This window comes from Gracilinanus agilis, chromosome 5 (genome assembly GCF_016433145.1).
Source record: "Gracilinanus agilis isolate LMUSP501 chromosome 5, AgileGrace, whole genome shotgun sequence".
NCBI classification, from domain to species: domain Eukaryota; kingdom Metazoa; phylum Chordata; class Mammalia; order Didelphimorphia; family Didelphidae; genus Gracilinanus; species Gracilinanus agilis.
Genome location: NC_058134.1, coordinates 257,170,557 through 257,185,556, shown reverse-complemented (window position 1 = coordinate 257,185,556; position 15,000 = coordinate 257,170,557). Strand labels below are relative to the sequence as shown.

Below are 15,000 nucleotides of genomic sequence, written 5' to 3'. Positions count from 1 at the left end.
GTTCCATGCTTGCATGTCAGCTCACATTAAAGTCAACCTGTGATTTTGGGGAGAATAGAACTCTCCCAGGAAAAACGAAGGAGACTGAAGACAGCAAGGTCAGTGCTGAATGTCGCCTATAGCCCTCCAAGGTTAAACTGTGAATTCATTTGTCTGGAGTGCTGGGAAATGGGGAGAAGAGTAGCTGGGAAGCACGTGTAGGAGAAAGAAGAAACACTGGATATTTGACAAGTTGAGCAGGAGATTGGCTATGCAGAGATTTTACTCACAAAGGGGATTTCTTGATAAAGTTGTGAATGGATTTGTTTCTTTTGTAATGCTTTTCTGAGTGGTCTTTCAAAAAAGTAGCTGGGAGTTCTGCAAAATTAGAGGATGAGAGTGAGGATGTGAAAATGGTCTCTTTCTGGTTGTTGCTACAGATGAAATAGTCAGAATTCCCAACTTTGAGTTCTCCTGTACAAATAGGTCCTTATCTCAGATAGCACACAAGAAATCCAAAGGATCCCCAAACTATTTTAAAAACTTTACTTTAAGTGAATACTGTGTAAATATTATGTCTTACCTTGATTCTAAACTAGAGATAAGAAAATAGACCTCGCTCTTCTTTGCAGAGGTGGGAGACTACAGGTACAGAACACTGTATATACTCTCAGATTTGGTCAATGCTTTAGTTAGTTTTTCTGAAATACTTTTTCTCCTTTTTGTTCTTCTTTGCATTAGGAAGAGGCTTTCTTGGTGAGATTGGAGGGGGAAAATAACATTAGAAACTAAGGTTATGTAAACAAAAAGATACTTTAAAAAAGTAACTTTACTTTAAATCATTTGAACTCAGAATAAAGTTAAAGTAAACATTCTTTGTTTTGATGTCACAGATCTGTCTCCAGGAGAGTTTGTCAAAACTTTCACTTTTTAAAAAAAAGACATGTAGTTCTCTTGATCACTCATCTGGTTTCTTTTCATTGAAATGATCATGCCTCATACACAGTAGTCCTTTATTCTGGTTAGTTTGTGCTGGTTTCTGTAATGTACCATGATACCTCAGATGCATTAGATCAGTCACTGCTTTGTCACAGGCTTTGTCACCTATAAGCACATTGATTGCCTCATTTCCCTTATCCTTGATAATTTCTAGACTTGGACAAGCTCCACTGTAATATATTTTGACATTGGTAGCACATGAACACTGTGCTCATATTCACTATTCAATTGAAGTAAATAGATTTATTTTTTTTCTGCATATGTTGATACTCCCCTTCCTCTAGAGCAAACATGTCAGAAATTGCCTCAGTTTCACCCAAGGCATTGTAATCTGAAGGACTATCAAGTCTCCAGATAGAGAGATCAAATTTTGGTGTCATCAAAGATCAACAGCTAGAAGGCATCTCCTGAAGTGAACTCCTCCAAGTCCTTCCAGGGCAACCAGGTGGAGCCCTGCTGAACTTGAAGTCAGGAAGACCAGAATTCAAATCAAGCCTCTGATTCTTCTGAGTTATATGACAAGTCATTTAATTTTTAAAATCTCTTCCTCAGTTTCCTCAAATGTAAAATTAGAGTAGGTAATAAAAGCACATGACCCCTTACCCTAGGGATTTTGTGAGGATCAATGAGATAGCATTTGTAATGCCCCTGGCCCATAATAAATGCTTAAGAAATGTTTGTTTCTTGTCCTTCCTCCCCAGTCACCACCCTAAACCTCCTCACTTTCATTCATTTTACAGATGAAGAAACTTGAAATCCAGAGAGGTTATGACTTGTTTAAGGTCACACTAATTGCAAGTGTTAGAGGTAGGATTTGCATCTAATTCCACAAACTGCAGAACAAGGGAGTGTTCTTTCTTTCTTTTCTTTAAAAAAAAATTCAATTTTTTTCCAGATTTAATGTCAATACGATTTTAAAAAATCTTTTGCAGTCCATGTTCTCCCCCTTTTTTCTACTTTATTCCTATCTACATTATGATGTAGGTTACACATGAGTTATCATAAAATATATATTTTTATGTTTACCATTTTGTAAGAGAAAATACATATCACTTATGCTAGAGAAAAATTCATGAAGGAAATAAAAGAAAACTCACTCTTTGAATTGAAGCATTGAAGACTGCTTCAATATGCATTCAGAGAAGGCAATGTTCTTTTCAGTGGGGTATGTTGCCTAAAATCTTGAAGTGCAACTGAATACACATTTATGACTTCTGATGAACTTATAAAAATATCAGGGCTTGGAAGTGACTATAGATTCAACTAGCGCAGCTTGTTCCCAAAATAAGATCTCATCCATAAAATATATGGCAACTGATCACAAAGACTCTTCTTCCTGAACACTTAGTAGAGTGAAGTTCCTCGCTTCTCTGGACAACCCATTTGACTTGTGGACAGCTCTCATTGATAGGAAGTTTTCATCTCTGCAATTTCTTCTATTTCTGACTCTACTCAAACCTTGAGATGATTTATGATACATCTAATCCCTTATAAAACTTTAAAACCATTTAGATCTTCTCTTCTCCATAATAAACACCCACTAGTTCCTCCAACCAGGGTCTCAATGGCATAGTTTTGATTTTCTCTACCAGCTTGATCTCCTTTGGACATTTTCCAATTTATCCATGTCCTTCCAAAATGTGGGACTCAGATTATAAAACAAGGCTCCAGATGTGGTCTGACATGCCTCAGAAAGATAGCCTACTCCTAATTGTTTATGTCAGATTGGCATATGGTACCTCCCAGCAGGGAGTCTGTGATGATTGCAATTTTTCTTTTCTTCCTATGATGGACATTGGACATCCTCTTTCCTAAGGTTCTCCATAGACCCTCATTATACTCTTTAATTTTGGGGTGCTCATGACCTCCCCCACAAATTATCTTGTATTTCCTTTCTAAATATGTATCTGTTGTCTCCCTCCAGGGACATAGAAGGCCTTTGATCTGTGATTTCTTTTTTATTATTCCCAATAATTATCCAATTATCCAATTGTATCCCAATGCAAAGACAAGTAGGTGGCATAGTGGATAAGAGTTCTTGGAATGAAAACAAGAAGGCTCATCTTCCTGAGTTCAGATCAGGTCTCAGATATTTCATAGCTGTGTGACCCTGAGCAAGTCATCTAACCCTGTTTGCCTTATTTCTTCATCTGTAAAATGAGCTGGAGAAGGAATGACAAATCACTACAATATTTTGCCAAGAAAACCTCAAATGGGGTCATGAAGAATCAGACATGGCTGAGAATGATTGAACAGTAATCCCAATGCATGGTGTAGTTCTGGGTATATGGGAATCATTTTTGATTTATTTATTGTGTAAACATAAATAATATTGGGCATAGCCAGGATAAAATAAAACAAATTTTAAAATTTTAGAATGTTCTACCCAACCTCCAAACATGCTGAACTTAATGAGCCTTTTTCTTGAGGCCTCATTTTTTCCCCTCATAAATCAATGAGATTACCCCATCTAACCCCAATGGTCCCTACCACTTCTAGATTTCTGTTTTACTACAACTCTATTCATTTAAAAACATGATATTTAAGTGAAAAAAAAAACATTCATTTTCTTTTACTTTGATGGCTTTAAATAATATTTCAGCTCAGCCTGTGGTCAGCTAGCCTAAGACATGCAGAAAAAAAAAAGAGTAGAGGAGAATTCTACTTTCTCAACAAACTAAAGATTAGAAAGGATTTATTTGTTCCAAATATCAGAGGGGAATCACCAGGCATCTTTGTCCTTCCTTTCCATTTACCTACAGTGACATGTCTAGACTAACAAGAAAGAAGGGATAAATATCCATTTCCTTTGGGTAACTGAGGCTAATATCCCTCTAGGCTAACTCAGAGTTCCTATTTGCTGATGACTCTGCCCCCAAGATCTACCTACTCAGTACTATTTCCAATAGAATTTTGGTTGATCTTATATTAGCAAACATATGATACACTTGCAAGGCTATGTGCAAGCAATGTTGTACTTATGAAAAGGTTTCTTTATATTAATTATCACAAAAGCTCCATGAAACAATTATAATGAGTAGACAACTTTTGAAAATATTCTATATGTTAGTGAAATTAACTTACTCCTATGGCTTGTAGACTTTTGAGAAAATAAGGCTTAGGCAGCTTTAAGTTTATAGAGAAGAAAGGAAAATGTTAAGGAACATCATTATCATCAAGACATTTATTTGGAGGGATCCTTCTTTGCGCTTGAGATATAAAAGTATGGAGCAGTCTAGTTGGGGAAAAAAGACATACACCTTTGGATGAAGTAAAGGGACATGTTTATAGGATTAATGATTGAAAAAATGAAAGGGACCTTAGAAACTACTGAGTCTAACTTCCAAATTTTACAAATATGGTAACTGAAACCTAGGGAGATTGTGACTTTTCCAGAGTCATAGAACTAATAAATATCCAAAGTTGGATTTAAACTCTGATCTTCCCGGTTAGAAGTCGAGTATCTTTTCTACTGTGTCCATAATACTTCTCCCTGGGCCATTGTCCATGATTTTTCATAAATTATCTAGTGAAGAATTTGTTTTCCTTTCATCCATTTAATACTACCATGGGGGGAGAGGGAATCCAGAATTTTAAAGACTATGCTACTGGAACAAAAAGTAAAGGTGGTTTTTACCAATATAGAAAGGCTTGAATTGATGCCCCAAATCAGTTTATGTTTTCCTTCCAAGGACCAATCTATGTAAATATAGGCAGGCTTATCACCAGTAGTTTGACCCAAACAAGTAATAAAATGGCCCAAATAAAAAATGAGTCTTATTTAATATTTTTGTCTCTCAGGAACCTAACACATTGCTCTGAGTATAATATTTGATTTTTTTAAAAATCAGTTAACATCTTCCTTCTCCAAAAATACAACATTACACATATGTAGCTATATTGTGGAAGAGTCTTGGAGGGATGTTAGATGTTACAGCCCACCTAGGAACTCCCCAGGGCCAGTGAAGCACAAAAACCCTTGGTTTATGAAAATAAAGTTTATTTTAAAAAGAGAAGAAAGAAACTGGTAGATAGGACCCTAGCACTATCCAAACTAACTCTACCCAATTTTTTTCTTCTCTTTTTTTCTTTTAATTTTTTTTCTTTTTTAGAAAAATTTTCCATGGTTACATGATTCATCTTCTTACTTCCCCCTTTACCCCCCAACCCCCCCCATCCACCCAACTTTCTAAGTCTCCAGTTGAAGGAGAGCCTTTCTTTTCTTCTGTAGGCCCTGCTTAATCCTCCCTATGCTATCTAAGAAACCCACCCAACGCTATCTGACTTAATCTAAATTTACTACCAATAATTAAAAAGAAAGAAAGGGGAAACACCTCTGGGTTTGGCTGCTATACTAAGTAACTCAAAGTTATAGGTGGAAAGTTTTGAATTACCTCTGCCAATAGCAATTCTGGTAGCTGGACCACTGGCAGCTGAAAACTGGACTCGGAAAATTGGTTTGCTCCAAGTAAATCCTCTACCTGGATGCCAAGGACTTCTCCATGAAAATCCTGGTCCTTCAGGGAGAATCTCTCAGGAAAAACCCTCCTTCAGCTTGATGGGAATTGTAGGCAGAGACAAAACCTCCCTACAGCTTGCTCAAAATCCAAGAAGGAAGTGAAGTTCAGTTATTTCCAGTTGTAGACCCACAATTCCTTTCTACCCAGAATCCTTTCCCAGGGCTTCTCTCAAAATTCCCTTCTTTCAATAACCCTAGAAAACCAGACTATCTCTAAATTATTCCTACATAGCCATCAAAATGATGGCACAATAAATGTAGGAATTCATGAGAAAGTATTTACTAGACCTGGAGGAACAGGTAAGATTCACAAGTGGAGTGCATATTGAATTGTTTGGAAATGAGAGGAAGAGGAAGGACTTTTCAGGGAATACTATTAAACAGTTTGATTGAAGTTAAAGATTTGTTTGTGGGAACAGAGGAGAGGTAAATATAGAACAGATTTTAAGTGGCTTTGGATGCTGGAATAAAGAGCTGGATATTTATTTTGGAGGTAGTAGTTAACCATTGCTGAAACAGAACGATAACTGGGTATTTAATGAGGGGACCTGGGTTAAAATCATATCTGTAGCACAGCTACCTGTATGATTTTGGGCAACTCATTAAATCTCTGTTTCTGAACTGGCAAAGTGAGAGAGTTATAATGGATGAAGGTTCATAGAGTCAGAGACCTTAGAGGCTATAAAATCTAATTTACTCATTGAACAGCTATAGACTAGAGGGGCAGAGGTGCTAATTCATTTGTCCAAAGTCCAGTCAAATCAAATAAACCATTTATTAAGCTCCTCCAATATACCAGGCTCTATGCTAAGAATGGAGGATACAAAGATGACAAAAGAACCTGCTTTCAAGGAATTAACAGTCACTATGACCCACAGGAAGTTAGTAGCAGATGAGATGATCCCTTCTATCTCAAAAGCTATAGGATATAACATTTGCTGAATAGTATTTAAGAACTTTGATCTGACAATGTTGGATGGAATCAGCTGGAGGGAGGAGAGAACACTTGGCAGTATAAGTCAATGTAAAATACTGTTGAAGCAAATAGATTTTTTAAAACCCGTTAATAAACATTAATATATTTGGAGCAAATAACAAACAAATAAATCATTGGTTATGCAATTACAAGCTTGCTTAATCCTCACACATTATCATTCTCCTCACTCTTCCCTTCCAGTGCCCTTCCCTTTCCCTACTGCTCTTCTCCCTCTCTCCACCTCTGTTTCTGTCTTTGTCTTTCTGTCTGTCTATATATGTCTCTCTCTCCACATCTATCTCTTTTTCTCTTTCTGTCGCTCTATTGATCTGTCTCTCCATCTTACCCTTTCCTTCTCTCTCCCTCTCTCCATTTTTCCCTCTCCTAAATAATCAGATTGAGAGGCACACATGTTAAGAACTGCATGTGAAATATGAATCAAGAGATGTCAATAGAGTAGATCACTCTCCTATTCAGCTGTTTCCTTCTTGGAGAAGGTACCTGATTACTAGAGCTTTCTGACACTCCCATTGGCTCACTCCTATGATGGTGTTGCCAGAACTGGCTCTAAATACAGCTGCATAGGTCAGTTCCATGGTGGTCCCCAGATGATCCCTTTTTCCTTGCCTGCTTTTGCTGGGCTTGCTTATGCTGCATTTTCTTTTAACCTGATTTCTTTTTCAGTTGTGGTAAAATTTTTAATCAATGCTCCAGTGCTTCTAATCAACAAGAAACCCCTAAAGATACTTGTGCCAAATTCAATATACATTTTCCAAGAGTATTTTCTAGAATTTCATAGTTAAGCTTCAGGTTGTTTTTAAAAATTAAGTAGGCTTTTAGAAGCAATGATACAATAAAAAATTAAATAATACCAAGAATCCTTTATTATTTTTACATGAAATTGTCTGTATCATAATGATATATTTTCTACCCTCAATTATGGATACAATATTATAAGTTTTTTTTAATTTAGTTTTTTTAGTTTATATTTTTATAGTGTTTACTTTTGTTACAGGGGACTGTATCATTTTAAAAATATTTCTATTGACCCTCAAAACCACTATTCACTATTTTTTAGGCAGAAACTCAGAAAATTAGAAGTTAAATGACTTAACCAGAGTCACACAACTCCCACATGCCTTTGAACTTAGTTTTTCTTAACTCCAGGCCTATCATTCTATCCACTGTGCCATTGCTTGACTCTATCAGAAAATTTCAATGATAAAAGTATTAAGAGATGTTGGATAAAAATAATCTAATATATTGAAATGCTATCCATTTCATTTGATATTTTCTAAGAGAAAGGCTAATGTGACATCTATTGTTCTTTCTGATTATTATATTAACAGTAGCATAGACACATTTAAAAGATATATTTAAAATAGTTACTCAAATCATTTTTCACGCCACACATTTTCACATGATTGATGCATAAAGGCAGGTGCCAATATCCAGCTCTGAAAACTTCATCTAAGTCCTTTGTTTGCATATAAAGGATGTCAACTTTTCTCTAATACAAATGTGTGTTGTAGTTGGGAAATTCTGCTCTAGATTTTATTGCTTGGACGTTTATGGCTGTCTCCCTTTTAGTCCCTGCTCTCCATCATTTCCTCCACCCATTCCCCAGTTATCAAGGGTGGAGTCTCTATTAGCAGGATTGTCAGTAATGGATTACTGCCTATAAAAAGGGTAAGAGAAGAAGGCATACATCTCTTCCTTTCCACATGCCACCCTTGCCTCCATTATTCCATGGCTGCTCCTCTCTCCCCCATCAAGGGCTCCAATAAAACATGTAAAATGCCTTTTGAGCACTATATAAATGTCAGCTGTTATAATGGTTACTTAAGGCCCAAAATTGTTTCTGACAGCAAAAACAATCTGTGCCATAGCTGTTCCCCAACCCCCACTGGGGTCCGCCTATTTCCAGCCCCAGATCCTGTGACTAAGTGCTCACCATGGTTCCCATGTGGTTTTCCTCCAGGACATGTAGGAATACAACTTTAGACCTTTGTGTACAAAGACCTACCATTAGCATCTCTATATAGCTTTGTCTTTCCTTTGTTCCAAGTGAAAAAAGAACTGGAAAGGGGTTGGGAATAAGAATGAGCCTTCTACCCCTCTCCCACCAAGATCTTTAGGGAAGATAATGGTTTGGTGTGGGGAGATCATAGCATCCCAATTCTAAGGACCACCACCAGGGGTCAGTGAATCTAACACCCTTCATTTTACAGGTGAAGAAACTGAGGCACATAGAGGTTAAATTATTTTAACAAGGACACACAAAGTACCAGAAATGGCTCTCTACCTCCAGAAGCCATATTATTTCTGTTAGGTCATACTCAGTCAAAGATGAGTCCAGGTCTTTCCATTGGCACCTATTGGTGAGATAGACTGAAGAATTCTCTTCATCTTTCAGTGTCCCAAGTAAAAACAACTGTAGTAGTAGTAATAACAATAATAAGGATGATGATAGCTATCATTTAGATAGCACATCAGAGTTTGCAAAGCACTTTATAAATATTATTCTCACAAAAATATATAAATATTATCCTCACAACAAACCTGGAAGATGGGTACTATTATTAATCTCCATTTTACAGATGAGAAAACTGAGACAGATGCTAAGTGATTTGATCAGTCACACAGCTATTAAGTGGATGAGGCAATACTCTCTAAAATTATGAATTATAGGATAATTTCTGATCTGCATTAGGAGAGAGAGTTTTCTCACTAGAGAATCCCTCAAAATAAAAATATGGTATACTAGCTATATACTATAGACTATAGTATATATGTATATATATATATATACACACTATAGCTAGATTGCCCCTTCCTCCCAATCTCTTTAAAAAAAAAAAGGCAAACAAATAAAACAAACAAACAAACATGAATGCTAAGAGAAAAAAATCCTTCCCTATATCCCAGTAGGATATGAGCTCCTTGAAGGGAAGGACAATACTTTGTACATATTAGATCATCAATACATGCTTATTAAATGGAAATAGGGTAGCTATATTTCTACAAAGGTCCATGGAAAGCTCTCTTATTACTTGATAATCGCCCTCCAGATGCAGAATTATCACCACTCACCACTCCCCTCTCCCCAGTATTATTAGTCTTTCCTTTCTTTTGTATCCCCACCTCTCCCAAGCACCAGTCCCTAGAACTCCTGCCCTAGACCACAGGAACAACATCTCCTGGAGCTAAAGAAGCTCCTTCTGCCATCGCCTTAATTCATGACAATATATACAGACAGCAGAACCTGTCACTGCTCCTTCTATTCTGGGGACAGAGATGTATTCCTTGCCTATGACACTGAATGTGGAGTGTTTTCTTTTATGGAAATATGATTGCACACAGTAGTTACTTAGTAATATTTATCTTTCATTCTCAGTTTGCAAATCTGTAAAAAAGGATAATATTAGGGGGCAGCTGGGTAGCTCAGTGGAGTGAGAGTCAGGCCTAGAGACAGGAGGTCCTAGGTTCAAATCCAGCCTCAGACATGTCCCAGCTGTGTGACCCTGGGCAAGTCACTTGACCCCCATTGCCCACCCTTACCAATCTTCCACCTATGAGACAATACACCGAAGTACAAGGGTTTTAAAAAAAAAAAAAGGATAATATTATCTGCCTCATAGGCTTGTTATGAGAAATAAGTGAGATGATGTATGCTAATGATTTTCCAAACCTAAAAGCACCACATACATGCTAAGTATTATTAATAATTTTAGACCTTTATCATACTAAGTATTGGTTCCAAGGCAAAAGAATGGTAAAGGCTAGGAAACTGGGGCTAAATGACTTGGCCACACAGCTAGGAAGTATCTGAGGCCAGATTTGAACCTAAGACCTCTCATCTCCATTGAGCCACCTAGCTGCCCCCATTAGCTATTATTAACATTGTAGTCCTTCTATTTTCTCCTTTCTTGTGAGAAGGCATTATTTTCTTCTCAGATGAGTAGCAAGTCAAGTAAACAAGCATTTACTAAGCTCTATTATGTGCCAAGTACTGTGCTAGACACAAAAGAAAGGGTTAACTCCTGCCCTCAAAGAACTTCCAATCTAATGAGGGACACAACATGCAACTAACTTATGTATAAGCAGTATGTACACATAATAAATTGGAGGTAATCTTAAGAGGAAAGGAATTAGCATTAATGGGATGGGGAAAGGGTTCTTGTAGCAGCTGGGATTTTAGCAGAGATTTAAAGAAAGAAAGAGAAGCCAAGATTTAGAGATGGGGAAGGAGAGAGTTCTAGGTATGGGTGGGGAGGGGGTTACCCAGTAAAAATAATTTATTTTAAATGAAAGGGATTGAGAAATAGAGATCATTTGGGGCTTGGGTGTTTAGGAAATACTTGATAGGAGTAAATATTAATCTGTGTCTCAGACGATGAGCCCAATTTAGATAAACCAAGAAGAGAAAGAGAACAATATCCATGCCACCACCCTTTGCTCTTACCATTTGCTGATATCCATTTCCCTTCAGTTTCCCTTTTTGGGAGTAAATGTGACCCTGTCTACTATTACCATGCTCTTGATTGATGACTTGACAAAAGAGGGGGGAAAAATACAGATCTTTGCCATTAGAATTAAGTAATATTTCAACTTCTCTTGGAAATGTGTTTTTTTGTTGTCACTCCAAAAGGGCTTGCCTAGAACTGTGTGAAATGCTTTTCTCTTTGGAGAGTATTCACTTGGGCCACAAAAAGAAATTCGATATCTGTGGGACAATTCACTTATTTGCTACATGGTAAGATAGACCCATTACTACCAGTAAAGGCAAATATCCATCAAGGACGTGTTGCAATTGTTGCCTGGAGGGAAAGTCACCAATGAGTGGGGGAGGTGGAAGAAGTAGGAACAATATGGGACTTTATGGGAGGGAAAAAATATACTGCATCTCTTTTCAGACTCAGAAACAACACTAAAAATGATTCCTTTGCATAGTCATGAAAACTTGACATTGGGTGTGCCTATGGTAAGATTTGTTGCCTGGACTTTTTCACAGCCACAGTGACGATGTGTTGAGTAAGTATAGGTTGTTTCTAGGACACTCACAATTTTGCTGATATATTATTCAGGACCCTTTAATCTTCATAAATAGCTAAAGGCCAGCATTTTATTATGATTATTTTTTATGCTATGAAAAATTCCTGAGATAACATTTCAAATACATTCTTATCATTTGCTTCAGTATGTTCTCCAGTTCTAGAAAAGGATTAGATTTGCTAACCAATAGACTTTCCCCATCTTTTATATTACCTCTCCTTTGAAACTACTGCTAACAAAGTCAAGAATGGGCACAATAACTTGTTGGGGCTGGTAGGATCTCTTTTTCATTTTACAGAGGAAATGAATAATGTCATACAATTTAGGGCTAGGAGAGATATTAGAAATCATTTAGTCCAACCCATTCATTTTAGAGAAGAGGAAAGCATGGTCTATAGTGCCCAGATCATGTAGAAGGAAATAAGGGATTTGAATTCAGATCCATTGACTCCTAAGCAGAACTCTTTCCATTTTTTCTCTGTACCTCTCATTCTTGCCCTGTCATCTTGAAAATTTTTGGCAAAAGACTTTTCACCTCCACTCTGGGGCAACAATTAATAAAAAGGAAGATAGTCTGTTCTTTCAAGGAGCTTACAATCTAAATGAAGGAAGACTGCCCACAAAAGGAGGAAGAAAAGGAAGGTTTGGGGTAATACTGCTATCTTGTTCTATGGATGGGAAACCAGACAGAGCAGCAGATGCAGAATGAAGTGAGCCAATTTCTTCCCTTCATAAAGGAAAGCATTAGGAGGAGATGAGTAATTCCCCCCTCCCCCCCATACCCTCCAATCAGAGGGAAGAGGAAGCTGAGGGAGGCATTGTCTGACAAGATTTGAGATTTAAGCATGGAGATGAGATTAGAGGTGATCAACTTAATCTTAGAATGGAATCTGTCCCATGGAATTAAAAGCAATAATAGTAGCAGCAGTTGCAGAGTTTTGGAAAGTATCAATATACTTTGATAGATGGGTTTCCTCTACACAGCCAAGCCGAGAGATGGGAAATCTTGAGTCCAAATTTGCCCTCAGATACTTCTAGTTGTAAGTCACTTAGCCTCATTGCCTAGACCTTAATGCTCTTCTGCCTTAGAATCAATAGGATAGAATGTAAGATTTTTAAAACAAATGTTTCCCCACCAAGGAATTCCCTATGCCAATGAAATCATAGGTGCTGTCCCTATCTCTGTCTATATATGACCTAATAATAACATTAAATTGACTAGTCAAACACTTTTCATGGATGTCATTGTTTTGGTCAAGAAGTATTCATTAAGGGGCAGCTGGGTAGCACGGTGGACAGAGCATTAAGCCTAGAATCTGGAGTACTTGCTTTCAAATCTGGCCACAGATATGTGTTAGCTGTATGACCTAGGGCAATTCACTTAGCTTTGCCTCAGTTTCTTCATCTGTAAAATGAACTGGAAAAGGAAATGACAACCTCAAATGGGATCACAAAGAATTAGACATGATTATAATAACTAAACAATAATAGTCAGAAGACATTATAATGACGACCAGAGATTCCCTTCTATGACTTTCACAGAAGGGAATATTGCTCTGATAAGCCCATTTCTTACCACTGACCTCTAGTGATCCCTCTAGACCAGTGATTCCCAAAGCGGTCACTACCACCCCCTGGTGGGTGCTGCAGTGATCTAGGGGAAGCAGTGATGGCCACAGGTGCATTTATCTTTCCTATTAATTGCTATTAAAATTTTTTAAAAAATAATTTCCAGGGGGCTAAGTAATATTTTTTTCTGGAAAGGGGGCAGTAGGCCAAAAAAGTTTGGGATCCACTGCTCTAGACTGTCTAGTTGCTATTTCATGACAGCTGCTTCTACTGTCAAGCTATTCTCTAATTGCCTTGTGCCTGTCATTTTTCTAAGTGCTGTCCCAAAACCAAATGAAATGACATTGTCAAAGACCCTGATCCTTAAGAATTTATGCATATGGTCGCTGCATGAGTATGTATCGTTAACAAAGCATCTCTTTATCATGAGATGGGTACCTTCTTTACAAAAACGACTTCTGTTAGAATAAAGAGCACGTATGTAGACAGAGCAAAAATTGGTAAGGAAGTCCATCTAAGAATCAGCTCTTCTTCACTGAAATAATTTTGGTATCTATTCAGTTTTACCTTGAAGTTAGCAACTATATAACCTCTAGAAGTCCCTTCCAAATGTGAGATTCTACAATTCAATGATTCATAGTCAGAAGGAAATACTTATCAATTCTTAAATGGACCAAAAAGTGAAAAGAGGGTACTACCATTGTGTGCTAGCTTTACTCATTACTCTCTCAACTCAGAATTTATATATATAAAAAAAGTACTGTGAAGAATGTGTGGTCCTGGACTCAGAAAGTCGGATAGGCATAGAATTAGTTATTAAACTTTTTTTTTAATGTCATAGGTCTTTTTGGCAGTCTAGTAAAGTCTACTGACTCCTTCCAAGAATAATGCTTTTAAATGCACAAAATAAAAGTCACAGGATTATAAAGAGAAGTAATTATATTGAAATACTATATATATATATATATCTTTAAAGTTCACAGCTCAAGTTAAGAACCTCTGGTCTATGAGATTTTTGCTTGCATATGGGATTAACTAGACTGATCCTGAAATCTCTTTCAAAAATTTGAGGTACTGTCAATAAAATTATTTTATTGTAATTTTAATTAAGGATCAAGTGTTTTTATTGTTGAGTTATTTCAGTCATGTCCAACTCTTGAGGACCCCATCTGGGGTTTTCTTAGCCAAAATACTAGATTGGTTTGCCATTTCTTTTTCAAGTTCATTTTTACCAATGAAGAACTAAGGCAAACAGAATGAAGTAACTTTCTCAGGGTCAAAAAATAGTACTATATTCTCTATATCAGTGATTATAAATACTACTTTTAGCCTAATACAAAAGCATCAGCATAATTAAAAACAGATTCCTTCTCTCATTTCATCTATTTTCACTTTATCAAATTTCACTGTTCTAAATGAATATGAAGTGTGAAACTCTACAGTAGTAACATACGCTTATTTCGCCTTCCAGATCTCATGATCACTTTGATGTAATTATAAAATCTTTTCTTGCTTTACATAATATTTACTTTCTTACCTCCATGCTTCTGCTTAAATGGTCCTAAAATGACTTCCCTATTCATTGCTATTTCTTACATCCCAAGTATCCTTTCTTCTTCTTTTTTTTTTAACCTTCACTTTCTGTCTTCATATCAGTTCTAAAACAGAAGAGGGACAAGGACTAGGCAACCAAGGTTGTGACTTGCTTAGGGTCACATAGCTAGGAAGTATCTGAGATCAGATTTGAAACCAAGACCTCCTCTCTCCAGACCTGGTGCTCCATCCACTGTACTACCTAGCTACTTACCTGTACTACCCTATCCCCAACGAAGCATCCTTTCTATATAGCATTCCAGAACAAGTTATTTAGAGCTTTTTTCATCTTGATATGACATGCTATTAC

The 15,000-nt window shown here is 36.9% G+C and overlaps 1 protein-coding gene across 1 annotated transcript in view; it reads left to right on the top strand.

Annotated features, from left to right (window-relative positions):
• The window catches only part of NAV3 (neuron navigator 3), a 454,139-nt gene that overhangs the window by 326 nt on the left and 438,813 nt on the right, over positions 1–15,000 (top strand). Inside the window, exon 1 of the mRNA XM_044679183.1 lies at positions 1–98. This exon is cut by the window's left edge and continues 326 nt beyond it. Within this exon, the coding sequence (XP_044535118.1) occupies positions 1–98 (98 nt within the window). The remainder of the gene's footprint in view (positions 99–15,000) is intronic.